This window comes from Clarias gariepinus, chromosome 1 (genome assembly GCF_024256425.1).
Source record: "Clarias gariepinus isolate MV-2021 ecotype Netherlands chromosome 1, CGAR_prim_01v2, whole genome shotgun sequence".
In the NCBI taxonomy this organism is placed as follows: domain Eukaryota; kingdom Metazoa; phylum Chordata; class Actinopteri; order Siluriformes; family Clariidae; genus Clarias; species Clarias gariepinus.
In genome coordinates, this window is record NC_071100.1 from 32424493 (window position 1) to 32446396 (window position 21904).

Below are 21904 nucleotides of genomic sequence, written 5' to 3' on the forward strand. Positions count from 1 at the left end.
TTTTATTTAATTAGATTTTTTTAATTATTTTTTTAGCCATGCATAATTTAAAATGAAATGATATGCAAAACATGTGTTAACATGTAGAAAATTACTTTCTATCAGAAAGCTATACAAATACATTAATCTAAATTTTAAAACTAAATTTAAGGGCAACAGGTGTTTATTTGCACTGACTGCTTTTGTCAGAAAATATGGAATTGTTTCAGTCATTTATAAAATCTGAAAACAGTCCTTAAAAGTGAAATGCAAATACATGGTATTTCCAATATGATTAATTTTAATTTTAGTGCAAGCCGATGTGTAAAAGCATGTTAAAGAGGAGAGAAAGTATATAACCAGGGTTGGCTGTATTTCCAAATAAAACCATGCAGGTGAAGAGGTTGCAGTTTTTAGTGATACTAGATAGCACAGTGTGTGGTTAATAGCACACCATTTCTTTTTAGTTTATCAGTTTTGTTTTGTGTTTTGTAGCAATCTTAAGTTGTTGTGTATAAACTTCATATAGTATAAATGCTAAATTTGCTGTATTACAAAGTTTGTCAAAAATATGTTAGATAAGAGTACTTTTTTCAGAATCTTTAAACAACTATGTGTGACAATTTTTTTTTTATAGGCTTATTAGTTCTGAAAGCCACAATCAGGGATTTAAAAAATATATGTTATTAATTTAAATAGAACACTGGAATGGAAAATATGACTTACTTGAAATTCAGACCTGCAAATACAAAACCGCTGACAGAAGAAATGAAAAATCTAATTTGAAAAGTTCAAATAGTCTCTTTGTAACTGTTTTTGTACTTATAAAAAAATACAGTTTTGGCAATTATTGAACAAAGCAACAACAAGAAAAGAAATCTACATACAAGGAGCATTAAGCAATCCCTTATCGTGGCATTAAAACGGGTTTTCCTTTAGTTTTATGACCTATTTATAAAAGTAACCTCTATAGAGCCTGGTAAATAGCTGTATGTGATAAGTGGGGGCAAATAGCTCCAAATTTAAAGAACAAATAACCTCTCTGTTTTCTGTTGTAGCATAAACCTATGAAGTCTATGTTGTTTCTTTTAACAGTAAAACATTTTATGTAGGTTTTTTTTTATGGAATAGATCCAGTGGTAGAATTATGTGTGTACCTATTTTGTGAATTGTATTGCAGCTCTTAACAATTAAAAAGTAGACGATTAAGTACTCTCTAAAATATTCCTCAAGATTCACCATTAAACAAAGATGTATATGTGAACATTCTTTTGGAGTGGCCATTTTTCAATATTGGCTCTTGTTAGCCCATGATTTACTCTCCGTTGTGGTTTCCATTAGGCCTCAGTTATTCAAAGAAATCACATTCAGTTACAATACAAAGATGCATTGATATGACATTGATCATTACTTTCATATTTACTTAAATGTCTTCAACCTGCTTCCAAAACTTTCCTCAGTGTTAAGTAATGCATATATTATAAATAAGCAACTATTTATTTTGAAGATTATTTGTTTTAAGGATTAGTCAGACAATAAAGATGACAGACAATAGGAAGGAAGCTATACTAGAGGAGGTCAAGAGAACAGAAGCCTCAGGATGCTTTATGTATTTCAGGCTACAACAAATGGAAAACATGAGAGGTCAGTTAGCTCAGCTCATCTGACATAAGAAGCAGGTGCTAGTGTTATCCCTGACCCCACGATCCTGACCTCAACCTTCTATGTAAAGGTACATTGCTGTATGTTTCATTTTTAGAATTGCTAAAGGCCATCTATTTTTTTGTTGCTGTTAGCATTAAAATATATCTTTGTTATTTAAATTAGCATTCTTGAAGGTAGACATTGGCATTATGACTATATTCAAACATACATTATGTTCATCAAAGAGCTTACCAACACATTAAGCTTGGAACATATAGAAAGTTTTTTGAAAGTACAGAATTTTTTTTTAAAGAAAAACAGAACTTTTACATGGACTATAGATGGACTATTACAATGGACTATAGTTACTATAACAAAGACTATGTACTGTCACTAAGCACTTTCATATTTAATTGGCTGGGTGAGGGTACATTGAATGAACATGTGTTTAAAGTTAAGCCTCATGGACATTTTGATAAAGAGAGAACATCAATGGGGAGGTATTCAAGATTCCTCCCTATGATTAGAAAATAAACATAATACAATACTATAACTGACCTTAAAATAGGCCAGAGGTTAAAATAAAGGCAATAAAGTATTGCTATGGGTTCACAAATTAGCAAGCACAGTTTGGGTTCCTTCTACCCTGCACATAACTCACCTAACCACAATATTACATCGTTACCGTAGGTAATGAATTTAATATGTATAAAAGTAACACAATGTAACAACGTTTAATGTGATGTAAAAGTCAATAGGACATAATATTTTTCATATCATAATATTTTTAGATAAATAATAGCTTAATGGTTAGCGACCTATTTTTCCCCTAACTGAAACTTGTGCAGATTTTAACCTCTGTTTCATTTCACCATTTTTTAGGTTAATCTTTCGACTTTGTCCTCTCATGTCAGCAGTCCTGCATTTTAGTTCCTAGTGTTTCTGGAACATTATAACCTTTCTTTCCCAAATGGAGTTGCACATCATATATGAGCTGATGTGAGCCTTTTTAAGACTCACATCCATTTGCTTTCTGTGTGTGTGTGTGTGTGTGAGTTCTTCTTATGCACCTCAGTAGCAATGGCAATACAGCAAGTGGGGGTAGTAAATACTGATTAGGCATTGTGTGTGTGTGTGTTGTGTTGTGTGTGTGTGCGCGCGCGTGTGTGTGTGAAGCAGAAAGTAGAGGAAAGGTTAAAAGAGGTTGTGGGGGGGGGGGGGGGGCGTCGAAGCAGAGCCAGCTGGCCTCGGTTTTTTCTAGGCAACCATGCCAGTCACATAACATGGGGAAACGAGGAAGAATGGAGACCAGAGAGGTTCTAGGCTCAAAGTGAGTTATGTAAAAATGAAAAGAAAAAAAAAATCCCATAACACCCTTTTTTTTATCTATCTTACATACACACACATATACACATGCACACAGGCACTCACAGAGGACAACAACAGAAAACAAATGAATGTAAGTCTTAAAGAGAATCACACTACAGTATGTCATATATTAGAAGAAATTATGAAAGTGTTATCCACTAAAACAACACAAATGATTCTGCATTTTATTATTTCATTTTTTTTGTTTCCTGAACACTACATCAAATCATCTTCATCCCAAAATACCTGCAGTCACGACACAGCTCGTCTTCCTTCCTGTACTCTGCAATGGCAAAGACAGATGGGCAGTGGGGGATGGAAGATACACAAGGGGAGGACAGTGACAGATTCAATCTAAAGAAATCATTTAGTCTAAAAGCACAGGAGAGCAATTTACTACCACAAATATTCTGGGATGCAATTACATTTAAGGTCAATATTAAATGCACTTAAATAAATACACTTTTCTTGAGAGCTCACAAGACCAGGGTCTTTAATAAATCAGGTGTGTGCTTCAATGATATAACAGATATAGCTTTATTTAAAAAAAATTATAAAAAATGTATATATATATATATATATATATATATATATATATATGGTTAGGTACAACCACATACAGTATGTAAGAGTCACTGTCAAATAAAGTGAATGCTCTTTGTAGCTGATGGCATGATAAATTATTTTGGAAATATATTTTGAACTGATCAATAGCTTGCAACACACAGAGAGGCTAAAAATGACCTTGTCACTCAAGTGTTGATGTCTAAGTGGTAAAAAATTATGTTGTGGGCCTGAGAGCTCATAAAGCAGCGAGATGACAACTGGGCATGGAATGTGTGTGTTCATGTCATAATTTCTCACTCACTCACTTACTCACTCACTCACATTTGTGACCCTGACTGAGAAACAATTTATTTTTTATTTTTTTGGAATTCACAGTTTTTTACATAAATTAATATGTAGAATGATGGTTTTCACAGACAGGGCCACATTTATCCAACAAAAGATTCTCCACAGGGGGGAGCTGCAGGTTCTGATAAATGCGCATGAGCTTAAATTGACAAATTGCATTTACTTTAATAGTGGACTGAAACACAGCCTGTATCTAATCCTAAAAAAATAACCGAATAAAAATACGTTCTGTTGTTTTTACGAAACATATGGACTAGGACAACTGAAAACTGCAAATGCACCATAAGTCATTAACATTAGCCCATACTGTAGCTTTTCATTTGTTAGCATAAATGGGGGCTGGCGGGGTGTGTTTGTGTGTGTGTGTGGAGGGGGGGATGAGGGCGTTGGTCTTGCATAACAAATAAAACATAATGGCCATCCTGTTATAAGATATTTAAAAAGGATTTTGTGAGAGATTAAGTGATGTGGCCTGACACAAAGCCAACCCTATTGTTTTAGAATATCTGGATTTATTTAAGTAAATTATTTAATTTAAAAAAATGAAATATTTTCTAGATTTATTGCACATAAAGTGAACTAAAACCTTTCTTGTTTTGATTTATTTTGTTTTAAATTTATTTATTTTGGCTAACAGCTCATGAAAGTCGATATCCCAAAACATTAGTCTATGTCCTAAGCTCAATAAATAAAAGGACTTACTGTACAATGCGTAAAATTCTGAGACCATAATATTACTGCATTTGATTGGCCAGACAAGTTGTCTTGAAGGTATACCATGGATTCTCTATGGAGTTCAGTTCAGACAACTCGTCTGGTCGAACAAGTGCAGTAATATCATGGTCAGCAAACCAATTAGTAGTAGTTTTGGCATTGTAGGCAGGTGCTAAGTCCTTCTGGAAAATTTAGATGGCTGTATTGACTTTTAAATGGATAAAGCCAGTGGACGAATTCCAGCAGCTGATATGACACCCCAAATCATCACCAACCGTGGAACCTTCATACTGGACTTTAAACAGCTTGGATTCTGTACCTTTCCACTTTTCCCAGTAATCTGGGATTTACTTTTATTTAAAAAGAGGATTTTAGGACATTAATCAATTGTCCAGGGCCCGGTTTCTCGAAAGCTTCTTATCACTAAGTTCTTAAGTTGTACCTTAGCCTCTCTCTTAACGTGATGGTGCATTTCCTGAAACGTTCTTAGGCTAAGTATCTCTTAGGTGAGTCACACGTTCGTAAGGTTGGTCTGGACCAACCTTAACTCATTCTTAGCGTAGTTACAGCTCAAGACACTAGTTGCCGCCACTGAGCAGCAGTCTTTATAAATCAGCGGTGTATGGAAGCACATTATGGCACGTTATCAAAGTCGTATTAATGATGGAATATACTGTAGGCTTGTTTAAGAATGTTATTTTATTTGATATCAAAATTAATAGAGTGACTTTTTTTTTTAATTAGCCTATTTCATAATGTGACTAATGCAAAATTGGCGATCACTTTTAATATTAAACAGGTGGCAAACAATTTGGCAGCGATACAGCGTGTTGTGCTAAACTGAAGACGGCGCCGTCCACGGAGCCGTGTGGTTCATGTACATTTTTCCTTTAGACAAAATTTTTTTTTTTCAAGCCCTTTCCATATTTTTCCTAGGGTCGCTATTTAAAAAAAAGGTTTTGCCTTCCAAGGCAACAGATTATGGAGCTTCTTGACCTGCTCAGACCTGCACTTGCCAGACCAACGCTTTATACTTACGCTCTATGTCCCGATGTCCAGCTGATTGTTGCTTTTTGTTTAAAATATGTTTCATTGATCATTAGCCATTATCCATAACTGGATGGACTTTTTTTTTTACACGTTTTATTTTATGAAATTATATTTAGTTAAATGAGAAAATAAACTTGGGAGTTTCAAACCCCGCATCCATCCATTCTGAGTGATTGTAATGCGTAATACACCTATCTAACCTATGTGGTTTCGCGCAGTGGCCGTAAGTACGGTTCATCATGATTCACCCCGTGTTTTTGCGCAGTGATTACGTTTCCATCTTTCCGCGTGAAAAAATAAACGTTTCATTTTTTGGGGGCGGTCCTCGGGGAAGCTTGCAGACCATGCAGAACTTCTCGGAACATTAGCGGAACGTCGGCAGGCAATCACGGCAGCTCTCGATGCCTAACACTGCATCTGCACCGTGAGTCAAAGCGCATAGAGCCGCCTCGAGTGCCCGCCCGTCGTTTCGCGAAGATCTGCAAGGTCCGCGAGCTTCCGCATGTTAAACATGTTTCATTTTTTTGCTTGGTAAAATGGAAACGTAATCACGGCACCAAAACACGCGTTAAATCATGATGAACTGTACTTACGGCCCTTGCATGAAACCGCCATCTCATCATCCCCAACCACTGACCTGCTTCACATTGTTTCTGAAGCTGGTGAAGAGTGTTGTCAGCTGTTTGTCAATCAACTATGATTGTATACTCGGTTCGTTTCACTGTCACTACAGGTTACATAAAAAATATTAGCGACAGTTTGGTGATTTCCGTTATATATTTGTCTATTATGGCATGCTATTGATAAGTTAACCCATGTCGAAACATACGTTATTAAAAGAATTTAGTGCCATGTTTAATTTGCATAGAAAGTGCTGCCTTTCTTAACGCTGTCATGCAAAAGGAGTCAAAAATCGATTCCTGAGCAACCGATGTCAGCTAATTCAGGACCTTCACTGTAGACAGCACCTTGTAACGTCGAACGTAAAAGGCAGCGACTTAAGAAGACTCCTAAAGGACAGTTCGAGAAATACACTTAGAAAAGTTATCACTTTACGTAAGATATATCTTAAGAGTCTTCTTAGCTCGCGAATAGTGTGCGTTATCGAGAAACCGGGCCCAGTTCTTTGTCTTCTTAGATCAGGTAAGATGCCTTTGATATTGTCTCTGGTTTAGGAGTGGCTTGATACAAGAAATGCAACAGTTGTAGCCTATTTTCTGAATATTTTTGTGCATAGGGGCTCTTGATGCATTGACTATACTCCAATCCACTCCTTGTGAAGCTCTCCGTACTGTAGGTCTTAAATCAGCTTTGCCTGACAATCTGACAAGTCTGTTTGTGTAGTCATCCCTTTTGCTCATGAGCCTTTTTCTCTCACACTTTTTCCTTCCAGTCAACTTTTCATGAATAAGCTTTGATACAGTAATCTGCAAACAGCCAGCATTGACCATCTGTGACTTATACAACTTCTCTGGAGTGTATCAATGATTGTCTTCTGGGTAACTGTCAAGTCAGCTGTCTTCTCCATGATTGTGGTTGCATGCACTAAACTAGAACCAGAGACACACTATTTATACTGTATAGTAATTTACTTAAACCTTACTTAAACTTAATATTTTGTGATATCAGTTTTATGATTGCATGAGCTATAAGTCAGAATCATTAAAGTTAAAGCAAAAAATAGCGTGAAATATTTTACTTACATGTAACAAATCTAGAACATATATAAAGTTTACTTCTGAAATTAAATTCCAGGGGGGAAAAAAATTATTTACATGTACAGTGAAACCTTGATTACAAGTAACTTGGTGGGCGAGCGTTTTGCAAGACAAGCAGAATTTTTAAATAAATTTAAACTTAATAAATGAGCGAGGTCTTGACATACGAGGAGTACGCATATGCTTTGCCTGCCGAGTGTCACTTGATCACAACTGAGCCAATGGTTCTTCTTTCTTGCACACTGAGTGATTGTGGGTAATCGTCTTCCCATGCTTAGTCTCAGTGCGCATGCATCACTTGTATAGTCAACATCCAGGTATGCGTGTACTATTAGCTATAACATTGTGAACGTGTGTGTGCGCACATGAAAAGCAAAAATATGTGTCATTAGAGAGGTTCCTTGTTAAAGATCCAGTTTCCAGAGTCTCTTGCACGTGAGTGTTATTAGAGAGGTTTCTTGTTAAAGAAGTTTCCTGACAAAAAATTGTGTTTCCGTTTGTGCGCATGCATGTGTATGTAAAAGTCGTCCAGCACGCACACACACACGCACAAACACTCACACACACAACTAACGGAAACACTGCTCTGTTGGGATTCTTTTTGAAGATGAAGTGCAGGTTAATTTGTTGTATTCTACTTAATTTTGTATTTATTATTTTATATATATATTATTGGGGCTGTGGAACAAATAATTAGAGTTTACATTATTTTTTATGGGGAAATTCACATTGATATACGAGTGCTTTGATATACAAGCATGTTTCCGGAATGCTCACAATCCAAGGTTTAACTGTGTATAGTAATGACTTATAATATAAGCTAGTATGAATGAAGTCTTACAATAAAAAATGTTACAATACTATCACACTTTGGAGGGCCTGTCAGTACAATTAACCATATGTTTATTGGTTTCTGTGTGGGTTAATTACACAGTGTACATTAAAGGCCAGGTCCACCCATGCACTATTTACTTTAAACTATTCCACCTCAAACTACAAGACAGGTTTACATCAACTTTATATTTGAGGCAAGTACACTTAATTAAACTTTTCTTCAATATAGGTCAAGGTATATTTAAAAAACAAATATTTAAATATTTATTGTGTATATATAAGTACACAATATATAAGTATATTTATAAGTGTATTTAAGTATATTTTTGTTAATACTGTATATTTCTACATGAAAAGCAAACTGAAAGCATACTTTCTTTTCTTTTTTTAAGAACTATATTACACTCCACTTGTATACACTTTTTATTAGTAAGGAGGGTAGTTTCAGTTCTTGAAATATCTATAAACGTGTCATTTTCAGTTTCTTTTAATGGAGTTTATTCAGTTCTAAACTTGCTTGCATTAAACAAATTTGTTGTTTGCAGCCATAGGGTAATCACTATCATCATGATCATTAGTGTCTTTCAATCATACATTATTAAGTAAAGTATTAGGTTCTTCTGCTTAAAAAAAAATGCACATGGTGCATATCAAAATACAAGCATTTTTTTTTTACATACTCTTAAATCCCCAGTGTTAAGCTGAAAATGATAGATCCTCACACATTTTAAGCACGGTGGAGGATTATTTGCATGTACTTTTGTGGTAAAACCTAAGCTTTATGGAAACTCCCACATGTTAAAAAGCACTTGCCATCACTTCCTTCCTCTAAAGACCTGCTGAAGTATGTGAGTCGACAGTGGAAAATAAGCACAACTGAAAAAAGACTGGCAGAGCAAGATTTTGATCAATCACCATCTTTATAAGATAGTATAAGCAAACAAATATATTTCTTCTATTCACTTACATGTCTGTAGTGAGTTCATAACAAAGTAGAATAGTCAGAAAAGAGTAAAAGGCCTACCATTGTTTGTGTTAAAGAGCAGCCATGAGTAAGAAATCTCTTTGTGTGCTTTTCATCATTTCCTTCCTTCAAACAGGTACGTTCCTATGCCTAAAGTGTATACTGTATGTGACACATAATTTAGTATTTAGAGTTTAGAATTTGTGTAGAGTATAAGGAGAATATGTGACACTGAGCAGTCTTTTGATTGTTCATGTTTACATAATTTTATCTTCTGGATCTAGAAATACAGTTTGAACTAAAACCCTTATTTAAGACAAATAGACTTGCTGTAAGCTAGTTTTGACAACTTCAGTGAAACGAAAAGGCAACTAAATTGAATATTATAAAATTGTGGAATACTGTAGTATTTATGACATATGTACTTTGTATACTTTGACACATGCATAATAGTTTTCTGTTTTTGTTTTAATTTACCGTTAAAACTGCAAAAAAAAAATTATAAACTGATTTAAAAAAGCACAGAACAAACTGGGAAAGTTAATGGGTGATAATTATTACATTTGCACACAGATTGGACAAGAAATTCAGTATGAAGAAGTAGTAAGAAGTATGCGGTTTGAAGAGTATGAAGTATATGATTAGATGCAGAGTCACTGGTATTTCGTGGTAATGAGAACGCAGTATATTTTTCAGTTACTGCTTGTGAAGGTATAGTAGATGTAAATGTTAAGCACAGTAGATGTGCTTAACATTTACGTAGGAGTACAGTAATTAAAGATAATATTGTGCTTAAATAATTAATTAAATCAGAATGTCTTTAGGGGAAAAAACATATTAATTAAAAATGATCATAAAGTGAAAGTAAAACCAAAAAAAAAAAAGGATTTAAAATGGCAGGCATGCAAACAAATAAAAGCATTTTCCAGATTTAAGTAACTGATATATTTTTTTTAAATGCTCAGAGACCACAGAGAATTCTCTAAACCGAATTTCTAACTGAACTCTTTACTCATACACAACACAGACATTCTATCCAAAATGGTACTTTATCACAACTGAGGGTGCAATGTTTTACATTAAGGTTATCAGACATATATAAAGAATTAATTAACATGATCCAGCTATGTATGTCAGCATTAACAGACTGACATGATTAATAATAAATCAAATAAGCTAAATAATCAACACCTGCATAAATAGTTATTTACCTTCAGTAGTTAATAAAATAAAGCTTACAATGACCTATTTAATGCAAAACATAGATCAACATTTTTTTCAATAAGATGACAATTTAGATTAGTAATATACAGATAATTATTTTTGTTGCTAATATATTGACTTATTAAATAATATCTTAAAGTTAAGGCCTTTCTGCAAAGTGGTACCACGATCAGCGACATGACTGTATACTATATTGAGTACATTACATTTAACTATAGTGATTTTATATCAAAAACTAGCTGCCATTATTTTTACTTTATTAAGAAAAAAAGGAAAGTAAAAAACAAATAAGAATTGTTTTCATGCATATGACCTCCTAAATGATTGTAGTGAATATAGAACTAAGGACTCAGCAGATGTGAGCACTAAATTAGTAAAACATTTACCATAGAGCTGGTTACAACCAGTTTGAAAATGCATGCACAGATAAAACGCCTACCACACCTGCAATGTAGGAAGACATACAAAGTATTATTTTATGAAGGTTCTGCCCTTGGATATTTTAAACATTTTAGTGACTCATGAGATTACAGTACAGAATGTACTATTGCATATGCAACTGAACTTGAGCTGAGCAAAGAATTTTTCCAAATGTGGAGGCTGAACATTCACATTTTGAACTGTATCCGTTAAACTCTGAAAAAAAATCAGTGTAAAATGTATTTACCTCCAGAAAAAAACATGATACATCAGTAAAATTTTATATTACATCTTATTTAAACAACAGATTTCGATACAGAATATGAGAACATTAAAAAGGTATATATATATATATATATATATATATATATATATATATAGGCATAAATCAATGCATAAATCATATTTATACAGGTCAAGAGCTTCAGTTAATGTTTACAAGGTTTGTTGTCTGTTTCATTAAACAAGTGACTTTAACTTTGGCATGGTTGTTGATGCCAAATTGGCTGGTTTGAATATTTTAAAAACTTCTGATCTCCTGTGATTTTGATACAAAGCAGTTTCCAGCATTACCACAGAATAGGGTCAAAAACAAAAGCACTAAGTAAGCTACAGTTCTGTTGGTGGAAAGGCCTTGTAAAATTGTTAGATTAGCTTAAGCTGCCAAGAGGGATATAGTCACTCACTCTTTTCAAATGCAGTAAGCAGAAAATATCTGCATATCCAATAATGACTTAAGATTAATAGACTAAAAAAGTAAAAGATTATACATGGTTCAATTCATCTCAACCATGAACAGGAACCTAAGGCTCTCTTGGACACAGACTCAACCAAACTGGACAGTTGAAAAAAAAAAGAAAGAAAAAAAGAAATCCTGCAAAAAGAAAAGATAGACACCCTATCTATTTACATACATAAAGTTTTTTTTTTTTTGTATTTTGCACCATTCTGTATAAGTTCTAGAGACATGTGTACAAATTATTAGCAGTTTCTCATATACACAAATCAGCTCATCTGGTACCAACAACTATGCAGCACATTACTGTACATGCTCTGTCACAGAGATCACATCTTCCCATTTCTGATATTTGATATAAAGATTATGTAAAGCTCTTGGCTTGTCTCTTTATATTTATATTTATATACTTATATTATATTTTGTGCATTATGCAGCTGCCATGTGATTGGCTAATTAAATGATTGCATAAATAGTAGAAAACAAGTATAGAGGTGTTCCTGTTATGGTGTATTACTATACAGAGCAGGGGTGATTCTAAAATTAGACAATGAGAGAATGTAATGTGTAGTGTTTTGCCTTGTGTAGCAACATGTAGAGTGATGCCTTCCTATTAATATCAATTATTATTTCATAATTAATACATTATTATTTTTATATATTTAAAATATATTTTCATTAACACAGATATCAGAATTATTACTAAGTAACAGGATTTTTTTTGTGGCACAATTTATTTAAGAAAATGAAAAATAGAATATTCTGGGCATTAGGCCTATAACTATGTGCTCTTTGCGCCTGGTTATTCTTGCTCTCTTTCTCGTTTTCTGCTGTGTGTACCGTGCTTTTTCTTTCCTGTTGTCTCTTTCTCTTTGTGCTGCCAACCAAAAGTAAACCACTAAATACTGTGTTGATCTAGTATATATTTATATATAGACTACAGTATACATATATTTAGCTAGACCTATCCTGTTTACGAGACATTCTTGTCTCTTGACAGAACGCTAACTTGACTAGCAAGTCACTTTTATCTTAAAAGCTAGATTTTCCCATGAGAAAAAGGTGAGATTTATTCTCATAACCAGAGCTTTGCTGGACGCCTGGGTACATGTGTTTTTCAGCTTTTTGTGTGGTGCTTAATCTCTTATTAATATTTGAGCACCTTTAAAAAGTGTATAAAACCTATGCACTATAAAGGACATCACTTTTCTAATTCAGATTCAACAAAATGGCAGTGTAAACCATTTGCTTTTGCTGTCTCTACAGGCATCTCCAACAACAGAATATCTATCAGTCTCAATCAGGAGGGAGATAATATAAATGTCACCTGTGCTCTATCTGGGAATGAGCGTCTAACTCAAGTCAACTGGGAGATGGTGCAAGGTTCTAATCACACCAAACTGGGAATCTTTCATCCTAGTCAAGGCATTTACATCTTCCCTAAACACTCTGGCAAAGTAAAGATTGAGGGGCAACAAGGCCCTCTGGCATCCTCAAGCCTGTCTTTGCAAAAAGAAGCACTCAATGAGAGTGAACTAATCTGCTGTCAGTTCATTACCTTTCCATCAGGCAGTCTAAAGGAATGTGCTGACAACAGTGATGCAGTGCTAAAAAGTATTTATGCTGAACTTAATTAAAATTTAAGAAAATTCTGCAGTCTGTAAATTGCCATTCTTAACACATATATTTACAACTTGAAATGTGCGTGTGTTTGTGTCTACCCCACAACTTTCTAGGTGTGCTTATATCACCAGCTGAACCCCATGCAGGAGGACTAAAGCAGAGTTTATTTGGACAATTTGGAGCTTTGACAGTTGGATGCATACTTTCTCTCTTATTTCTGACCATTCTTATCTATATTTGTCAGAAATGTATCTGTAGGAGGTATAACTAAAATTTATCAATAATGTATCACTATAATGACCTTGGTCAAACCTATACCTATTTTATAAAATTTTAAGACATACGATATTTAAATTCTAAAATATTAATTCATTAATATTATACTGTGGTAATATCTTAGGCACCTTTTAAAAGTGTCATAGATTTTTATTTTATGATCTTTGCATTTTTAAGTAAAAAAAAAGTGTGTGTGTGCACATATGTGTGTGTGCGTGCGTGTGGGTGTGTGTATATCCTCCATATAACTATGGCAACATTTACTTTTCAGAACACAAGTGCTTGAGATACAGCATGTGTATACAGGCCCATCAGCATTTGCAGAGGTAAGACTTAAGCTCATCATTTACAGATAAAATTCAACCAACATTGCCTTCCCTGGATTACAAATTTTATTCTAAACTTATTTACTACTTTCGAAGAAATCATTACCTGTGTTATGCGTTACTTCTTTACTGACCTTTGATGTAAGGACTTGCACTAGTGGTTCTCTGTTTCCTGTTTTCTTTTTTTGTGGCACAGACTCTGTGGTTGAGATTTATTGGCCACTGCCTAGATCAGCATGTTCACAGAGAGATAGACATCACAAACATTTTCCATTAAGTAAGGGAAAAGGCCCATATGCAAAAAATATAATTAAACAGTACTCTTTTTTAGGTTTACAGTGTTGCGTGGTGTAAGTGTTAGATAGCTAAAGATTAATACAGAGGTTTTTTTTCTTCTTCTGGGGAAATCTACATTATTTATAATTTAGAATCAGATTCATTTTAATTGCTGACTACTGCAATACAGAACATTACTATGTGCACAATAAAACATATAAAATAACTCATTTTATTATATATTTTTTTCTTAGATGTACACAGAGGAGACATGTGAACTACATCACTCCCCCTCCCCCTCTGGCTTTGACCCTTCAAAATTATATGCAAAGATTAAAGAGGATCTATATTATGGACGTCTATGGAAGGCCTACCAAGGTAGAGCACGCGTATCAACACAAGGGGGCCTGACTGGTTCAAGACAAATTTACTACCTTTTAGGTGAGAATCCCTTACCACAAAAGGATCCAGATCCCAGCCTGGAAATCCCAGATGCAATGACAATGTCATCATCAGACAATAGCATCTGAATCTACTATCACCAGCTAGCCAATAAAAGCTATGACTTGCACAACAAAAAAAAAAAATTGTATTTAATTGCATGTAATTGTATTACAGTAGTGCTGCTTCAAAAGATTTCTATAAATTATGAGGTAGCCAGAGTCATAGAAATCACAAAATGCTGAGTCCTTTTCAAATTAAATATAGCTACTCTATAGTACAGTGAAAAAACAGCATTTTTTTAAATTTCTGTGAGTTTAAATAATATATATATATATTTTTTAGAAAATCTGTTTTCATTGGTGACAAAGTGTCTGTGTGGGTGGAAGTAAAAAAAAAGTAACTTTTAAAACATGCCTGTATTAGTGTGAACTGTACTGTACTGTATGTTTAAAGTATACAAAAGTTTGTAGGCGGCACGGTGGCTTAGTATTTAGTTCTGTTGCCTTGCACTTCCAATGTCGGGGTTTGAGTCCCGTCTTGGTGTGCATGGAATTTGCATGTTTTGCCCGTGATTGATGGGTTTCCTCTGGGTACTTTGCTTCCTTCCCACAGTCCAAAAACATGCAGATTAGGCATTCTCAAATTGCCCGTAGTGTGTGTGTGCCCTGCGTTGGATTGGCACCCTATCTAGGGTGTACCCCGCATTTTGCTCTTACTCTCCTGGTATAGGGACCTGGAATTTTCCTGCAACCCAGTATACAGGATAAAGCATACCGATGATGATGGAGTGATTGAGTGAGTAAGTGAGTGAGTAAAGTTTGTTTAGATCAGGCAACTGTATATGTACACAAAATATTTTACAAAATATTTTTAAAACACCTAGATACCTTATCGTGTGCATGTACAGTACATATACTGAATTTGCACAAATACTGCTATCTTATAGCCATTCTGCTTCTAACCACTTATGCTTCATATTTAAATAACAATTTTACAGTCAAATCTTGAGATTGACTTAAAATAATCTACTTACTTCAATTTATTACTTCTTTCTCAGTAAGTATATTTTTGTTTTTCCTCACCGCCCTTTTTTCCTTAAACAATGTATGGACTCATGGACTCATGGACTTTAAAAGCATACCATTTGGCCCAACATTAGGGAGATCTCCACCTGTATTGGGGGTGTCTAACAATTTTTTGTTTTCAAATACGCTGTGCCCCATTAATTTTAAGAGCAAGAGGCTTATCAAAACAACATGATCTACTTTTCCCATCTAGTGCAGTTAAATATCATAAATATATTAAATTTGTATAAAAGCAATCAGGTTATTATTATCGGGACTGGTTACTGGCAGCAGTATATATTGATAATAGTGTAATTTATGTCACATTGCAACTTTGTTGAAAATGTTAGTGCTTGCATGTGCATTAGAAAAAATCTTTTTTAATGGGAGTTTTATCCATTTATTTTGCATGGAAACTAGCAATTTACTATATTTGTGTTCATTATATCTGTATGTTGTATGTCGTATGTTTTTATGTTGAGTCACCAATTAAGTTTATTTAGTTCATATTATTATTTGCTAACTATGAGAAGTGTATCTCGTGCTAAAATACAATGATATTTATATATATACTTTTATATATAAAATATTATACCAAATTTCTTATTTATATAATTTCAAATAAGTATTTTGTAATTTAATACAATTTTAAATTATATCATAAAAAAAATAATACATTTCTTGGGATCTCAAATGTATGTTTTCCAGAGTAGTGACTTATGTAAAAAGCAGTAAATATATTGAAATGATGGTGGTTTGGTCATGTTCATATTTATGTTGGTTTATGGCACAAATTTTATCTGTATGCCCCAAGTAGCAAAATAGATATGTCTTAAGAAAATGCTGTTATTTTAAATGGTTGTTCGAAATTAAATTATATGGTATGGTATATGGTACTGTTAAACAAAAACAGTTATATATACAGTATTAGAATCTGTTTAATTATCAATGCAAGTAAATGCATATTATATCACCACTATGACACTCTACGCACAACGTTTGTTTGAATATATGCTTTGCATGGAACTGAAATGATTTAGATGTTGCATGTCACTCTCATTTTGTCATTTACCACTCTTTCATTACAGCTCTGTGGCATGCATGTACATAGAAAAAAATGTCCCTTATTAGTGTAAATCTAAGTTTAAAGCCTGCACATTCTTAATGTTAAAATGATGTTCAGTTGGCCTCCAGTACTAATATGCTAATATGTAAATGAGTAAATGCACACTGTTTTGAGGGTTTGCCTGCTTTGACACACCTGGACAAACTCCATAGAAAAGCACGTACACAACCAAGCCTATGATTGAAGTTGCCTTAAACAAGCTTATGAGATTGTCATAACAGGCAAACTTTGTCCTGTAGTCATGGAAATTGTCCTGAAATGTTAATGTGTCACATGCAGTACCGGAGTATGTCTATGCAGTGGATAGTACTGAAAATCTGACAGTAGAGAATCCATTAACACCTTAACTCAAACATTTATATGATATTTCTGTGCAATGTTCATTCCCTGATGTATGTAATCTATATATGCTAAATGTTGACATGGATATTGCTTAAGGTGGTGTTTTCAGGTATCAAGGGTTTGTATTGTGTAGTTGTTCTGTTGAGTTACATACAATCCTCTTGCCCTAAAACAGCTGTTTTTAGTGCTGTGTCCATTTTAACTTACTTTATCTATGGGTATACTTTTAAAATCATCCTGGTACTGGTTGTTTACTTTTTTTTTTGTAATATGAACTCTTTAAAATCTTTTTTTTTTGCAATACATGCAATAAAACAAAAGAAAAAAACATGATTAATGTCAAAGGTTGCCTATATCAATCAGTTGCTGATGGGTTAAAGTCCATTTAGGAACCACTGCTGTGAGTTTTCGGTGATCTACAAGACGTTATGTTGAGGTAAGAAAAAAAGAAAGTATGTAAGTAAATTATAAGATATTTATGTTTATATATATAAATAAATATATAGTGCTTTTTTCATAAACACACACACATATATATGTGTTTATAAAAAAAGCACTGTACAATACTTCTAATGACGTTTCATCTGGCAGTGATGAATTCTATTACAGTTGTGCACACATTGTTTATGACACGTGTTTATTATCAAAGAGGCTTTGAATAACCTATAGTATTGTTTTATTACGAAAGTTCAGGCTACTTTTTTGTCACAGGTGTGGCTTCTCCTGGCTTACCTAAAATTCTGGGTGTTTACTGTTGACATTAATAGTAATTGGTGCCATGTGTTATAAAACATGTACTTGTTCAATAACTCAATAAATAGTTACTTTACAAAAAATTGACATCTTATTATTATTTAGCCTTAGAATTGTAAAATTTAAAATTATAAGTGGTCCCAGGTTACCTGCATGCAACTTTATGGTATATATGCACTTAAGATGAGTATAAACTTCTTTTTAAAATGTATGACTTTTACTACAATTCGTACATTTAAAAGACATTTTTTTGTTGTTTGAACCAGTCCAAATTAGGTTTTCACATCTGATAACCAGGAAAGTCATAGCATATCATTCATATAATTTTAATGCCATTTTCCCTGTCCTCATGCTCCATGCATTATAAAATTGTTTTCCTGGAGGAGACCACTTCCATCAAAATAGGAATGCTTTATAATAGATTAATTGTGATTTAGTTTAAAAACCATCCAAACCATTAATTCTAAACCAATTCTAAAATGTCTGTTTAAATACTGTTTAAATTGTTTGATTTTATATCTGTTTCATGGGTCAAAGTGCTTGTCTGTAACACTGAGAAACAGTCTCATATAGCCTCAACAATTTTCTGTTTATCCTCAGAGAAGCCATGGAAGCACAGTTTGTAGAAGAGAGTGATGGTCTAACATTCTGGCTAGCTAGACCCCAAGACTATGATGAGGTGATGGCCATATCACAGGAAATCTACGAGGGCAATGATTACCTTCCACATCGCTACCAGACCTGGATGACTGAGCGTGACAGAATAGTCATAATTGCCAGGAGAAATGGGAAGCTGGTGAGTAGAAATGACTATATAGTTTGAAAAACTGGAATAATCACTGGAATGTGAAATTCATTTAACTCTTCATACTACAGTTATCACATCAATCACTTATAACCTGTAGGTGGCACTGGACTCTGCACTGGTGGTTGATGGAGGGCAAACAGTGGTGTTGGAGGGATTAAGGGTGTGTATTAGTGAAAGAGGACATGGAGTGGCTGGAGTTATTCAGAGAGTTACTGATCGCTACATTAAGCAAGTTTACCCAAATGTAACAACTAAAAGGCTGACAAGACGTGACAACCCAGGACCTGAAAAACTCTCCAAGTTTATTTTTCTGGCTTGCCGGGTAAACTGTTTCTTTTAAAGTCTATGTTTCAATAAAGTAATTATTAATAATAAATATATTACATCACATATGCTGATAATTTTTCCCCCATACTGTACTTTCTCATACTCTCTCTCTCTCTCTTTCAGGCTGTTTTGTCTTTGTGTGTAGAGGCTGAGAGCTTTAAAAGATTCATCTCAGGCTTGAAAACAAAGCTAGAATGCCCACCGGAGTCAGATTGGCACAGCAACAACAGCCACAAACTATTTGTTCTGAAGGACAGCCAACAACTTAAGACACTACTCCTGGACCCTGATCTTTCCTCAAGACTTCAGCTTCCAGGAGGTGCCATTATCCAAGACTGGCAGCCCCTGAGACCAATGGAAAGCAACTTGGAAATTTTAGAGAGGCGAAACCTAACTTGGGTGGTTGACTCCGTCAAACAACCTATGTTTATGAGCTTTCACACTCCACCCTATTCTATTCCATTTAATGGAGGGTCTTTGCGTTTGAACATAGATATGTTTGGGACAGATGTAACCATAGCAAAGAAGGCACTCGTAACACATTTCGAGCAGGTACTTGAGGAGATTCGTGGCACTGTTTTGGTTCATGTTTATATGCCTCAAAACTTCTGGGAAGCCATAAAACAATTTTGTGATGGAGATAATGGTGTCAAACATATAAATGGCTACTGGGAGCAAATGTTTCTGGAGGAAAAGCTTCCATAATTAGAAAGAGTGAAATATCAGTGCTACCAAAGATGCCAGCACTCAGGAGAGATTGTATTAAGTATTAATTTATCAAAAAACTAATTAAGAGATTTCTATTCACTGGATTTTTGTGTTCACTCACGGTTGGCTTATACATCCCCACCACCGGACAACCAACCACAGTAATGCTGGTCCGTTAATATATCTCACCTTATCTATTCACAAAATTGTTCTGCGCACATGCACGCGCGCACGCACGCACACACACACACACACACACACACACACACACACAAATAAGGAAATAGATGTGGTGTACTGTTTATTTTTGGGAATCCTAAAATGTTTTGTTTTAGTTTGCTAGATTGCATAGTCTCACACTTGGTGATAATATATACCTTCTAATCAAATGCTGATAATTTATTGTATGTAATTTGTTTGAATTATCTATGTAAAAATAATCATCAAAGAATAATGCTTGGTGACAGTTATTTACTTTTCAATGGATTTACTGTTTATTTGTTTCCTTAATTTTGCAAGGCAAATATACATTTTACTTGTGAGTGGAACTAAAATAATTATGGCAGCTTTGTGCCTTAGTGTTTAGCACAGTCACCTTGCACTTCCAGTTCCTGGGTTCAATTCCTCCATCAGGTCTGTGAGCATGGAGTTTGCACATTCTCTCCATGCTTGGTGAGTTTCCTTCGGGTTTTCACCCACAGTCCAAAGACATGCAGATTAGTTTATTTGTAGCATTTACAAATTGCTCACAATGTGTAAATGCGCAGGTGAATGTTGACCGGAGGGCCTACCATGGTCGTACAAAATAAGAATTAATACTGGTCACCATTGGCCTCCACGGCCCCTAATTGGACTATAGAAGTAGTAACAATAATAATAATACCAAATTGTCATGTTTTTTAGGGTATTTAGGCAGACACAAATGCAGGTTTCGGAAAAGAGTCTTTATTCTCACTGCTTCAGCAGTTAACAGAAAAAAACAACAACAAACAAAAAAAGAAAACATATCCAGTTTAAAAAACAGAACCTGCAGGCTGGCACGTGCTTCAGAAGCCGGAAAGAAAACAAACAAACCAATAAAAGAACAAACGAAAAGGGCTGGGAACTTTCCAGCGCTGACCTTTACCTTGTTCCGTATTACTGACAAAATCCCGGCTCCGGTTACGCGGCTCAGTCCTGAGGAGATAGCGAAATTGCAAGAAAACATTCTACTCAGACAAACAGGAAGTGACACAACGGTGAACAGACAAGAAGCTATGGGTTCCGCTGGCTTAAATAGGTAGACACACAGGGTAGACACAGGTGATACTATTTAGTGGGACACACACACACCAAAGGGAGATGGGGGATCAGGGGAGCTGGCCGTGCTCGATGGAAAATAGCGATAAGCTCAGGGCTCAAGATGTCTCGGGCCGGGACCCAGCTCGGCTATTACGGACCGTACCCCTCTCAATCCACCAGATATTGGATAGAACTCCCACTCCTCTGGGAGTACAGTAGTTCTTTAACCTTAAACGTAGGGGCACCCTCAATCTCCACAGCCCCAGAGACCGAAGGTTCCGTCGCTCCCTCGTCTAACGACCCCCGGATCACCGGCCTAAGAAAAGAGGCATGAAACACAGGGTTAATGCAAAAATGTGTAGGGAGTTTTAACTTATAAGATACTGGGTTGATTTGGGCTAGGATGGCGAAGGGACCAATATATTTAGAAGAAAGTTTACGACATGGTAAGTTAAGATGAAGGTCCTGTGTCAAGAGCCATACCCGTTCATCTATTCATATAGCACAAGACAAAACCACTGTTCTTACTGTATCCCGCATTCTTGGTCACCAAAACTTTTGTTCTAGCAATTTATACAGTAGGTGCGCAATACGCCGGGGGTCCCTGATAAAAAGCTAGTGTGTACCTCTATTGTCTTTCGTTTACAAAGTGCTTCTGGTACATACTGTTCGATCCGGAGGACAGTGTGGAATTGGGCCGCGCCCATCTCCGACTTTGGTATCCCATGAGATTGATGAGCGATGAGGGCAAAATAGATTCCGGATTGGAAATCAGATCCGGCGCTGGATAGTAGCGGGACAATGCATCCGCTTTGGTGTTTTTAGAGGCGTGGGTGATATGTGATATGGAAATTTAAACGCGTAGAGAACAGCGCCCACCGTGCTTGACAAGGATTTAGCCTTTTTGCTTGTTGAATATACTTTAAATGACGGTGATCTGTGAGTACTGTAAAAGGGTGTCTAGCTCCCTTTAACCAGTGCTGC

At 35.1% G+C, this 21904-nt stretch overlaps 2 protein-coding genes across 2 annotated transcripts; both read left to right on the top strand.

Moving 5' to 3' along the window:
• Window positions 1–9067: 9067 nt before the first annotated feature.
• Window positions 9068–17136, top strand: si:ch211-196f2.6 (immunoglobulin domain-containing protein). Its single transcript, XM_053501805.1, has 5 exons — window positions 9068–9322; window positions 12833–13180; window positions 13303–13450; window positions 13737–13791; window positions 14322–17136. Exons 1-5 carry the CDS (start codon window positions 9271–9273, stop codon window positions 14595–14597), a joined length of 879 nt encoding a protein of 292 aa, XP_053357780.1. The 5' UTR covers window positions 9068–9270; the 3' UTR covers window positions 14598–17136.
• A 229-nt stretch (window positions 17137–17365) lies between these two features.
• On the top strand, window positions 17366–20096 carry LOC128528717 (histidine N-acetyltransferase-like). The gene is made up of 4 exons (XM_053501793.1): window positions 17366–17479; window positions 18397–18592; window positions 18702–18926; window positions 19055–20096. Exons 1-4 carry the CDS (start codon window positions 17472–17474, stop codon window positions 19634–19636), a joined length of 1011 nt encoding a protein of 336 aa, XP_053357768.1. The 5' UTR covers window positions 17366–17471; the 3' UTR covers window positions 19637–20096.
• Window positions 20097–21904: the final 1808 nt, after the last annotated feature.

Excerpts from the sequence above, each read along its gene's own strand:
- si:ch211-196f2.6 (XM_053501805.1), top strand. The coding sequence starts at position 9,271 with ATGAGTAAGAAATCTCTTTGTGTGCTTTTCATCATTTCCTTCCTTCAA. Across the intron at positions 13,181-13,302 it reads CAGTGATGCAGTGCTAAAAA|GTGTGCTTATATCACCAGCT; the intron begins GTATTTATGCTG and ends ACAACTTTCTAG. Across the intron at positions 13,792-14,321 it reads GCCCATCAGCATTTGCAGAG|ATGTACACAGAGGAGACATG; the intron begins GTAAGACTTAAG and ends TTTTTTTCTTAG.
- LOC128528717 (XM_053501793.1), top strand. Across the intron at positions 18,593-18,701 it reads CCAGGAGAAATGGGAAGCTG|GTGGCACTGGACTCTGCACT; the intron begins GTGAGTAGAAAT and ends TATAACCTGTAG. Across the intron at positions 18,927-19,054 it reads TTATTTTTCTGGCTTGCCGG|GCTGTTTTGTCTTTGTGTGT; the intron begins GTAAACTGTTTC and ends TCTCTCTTTCAG.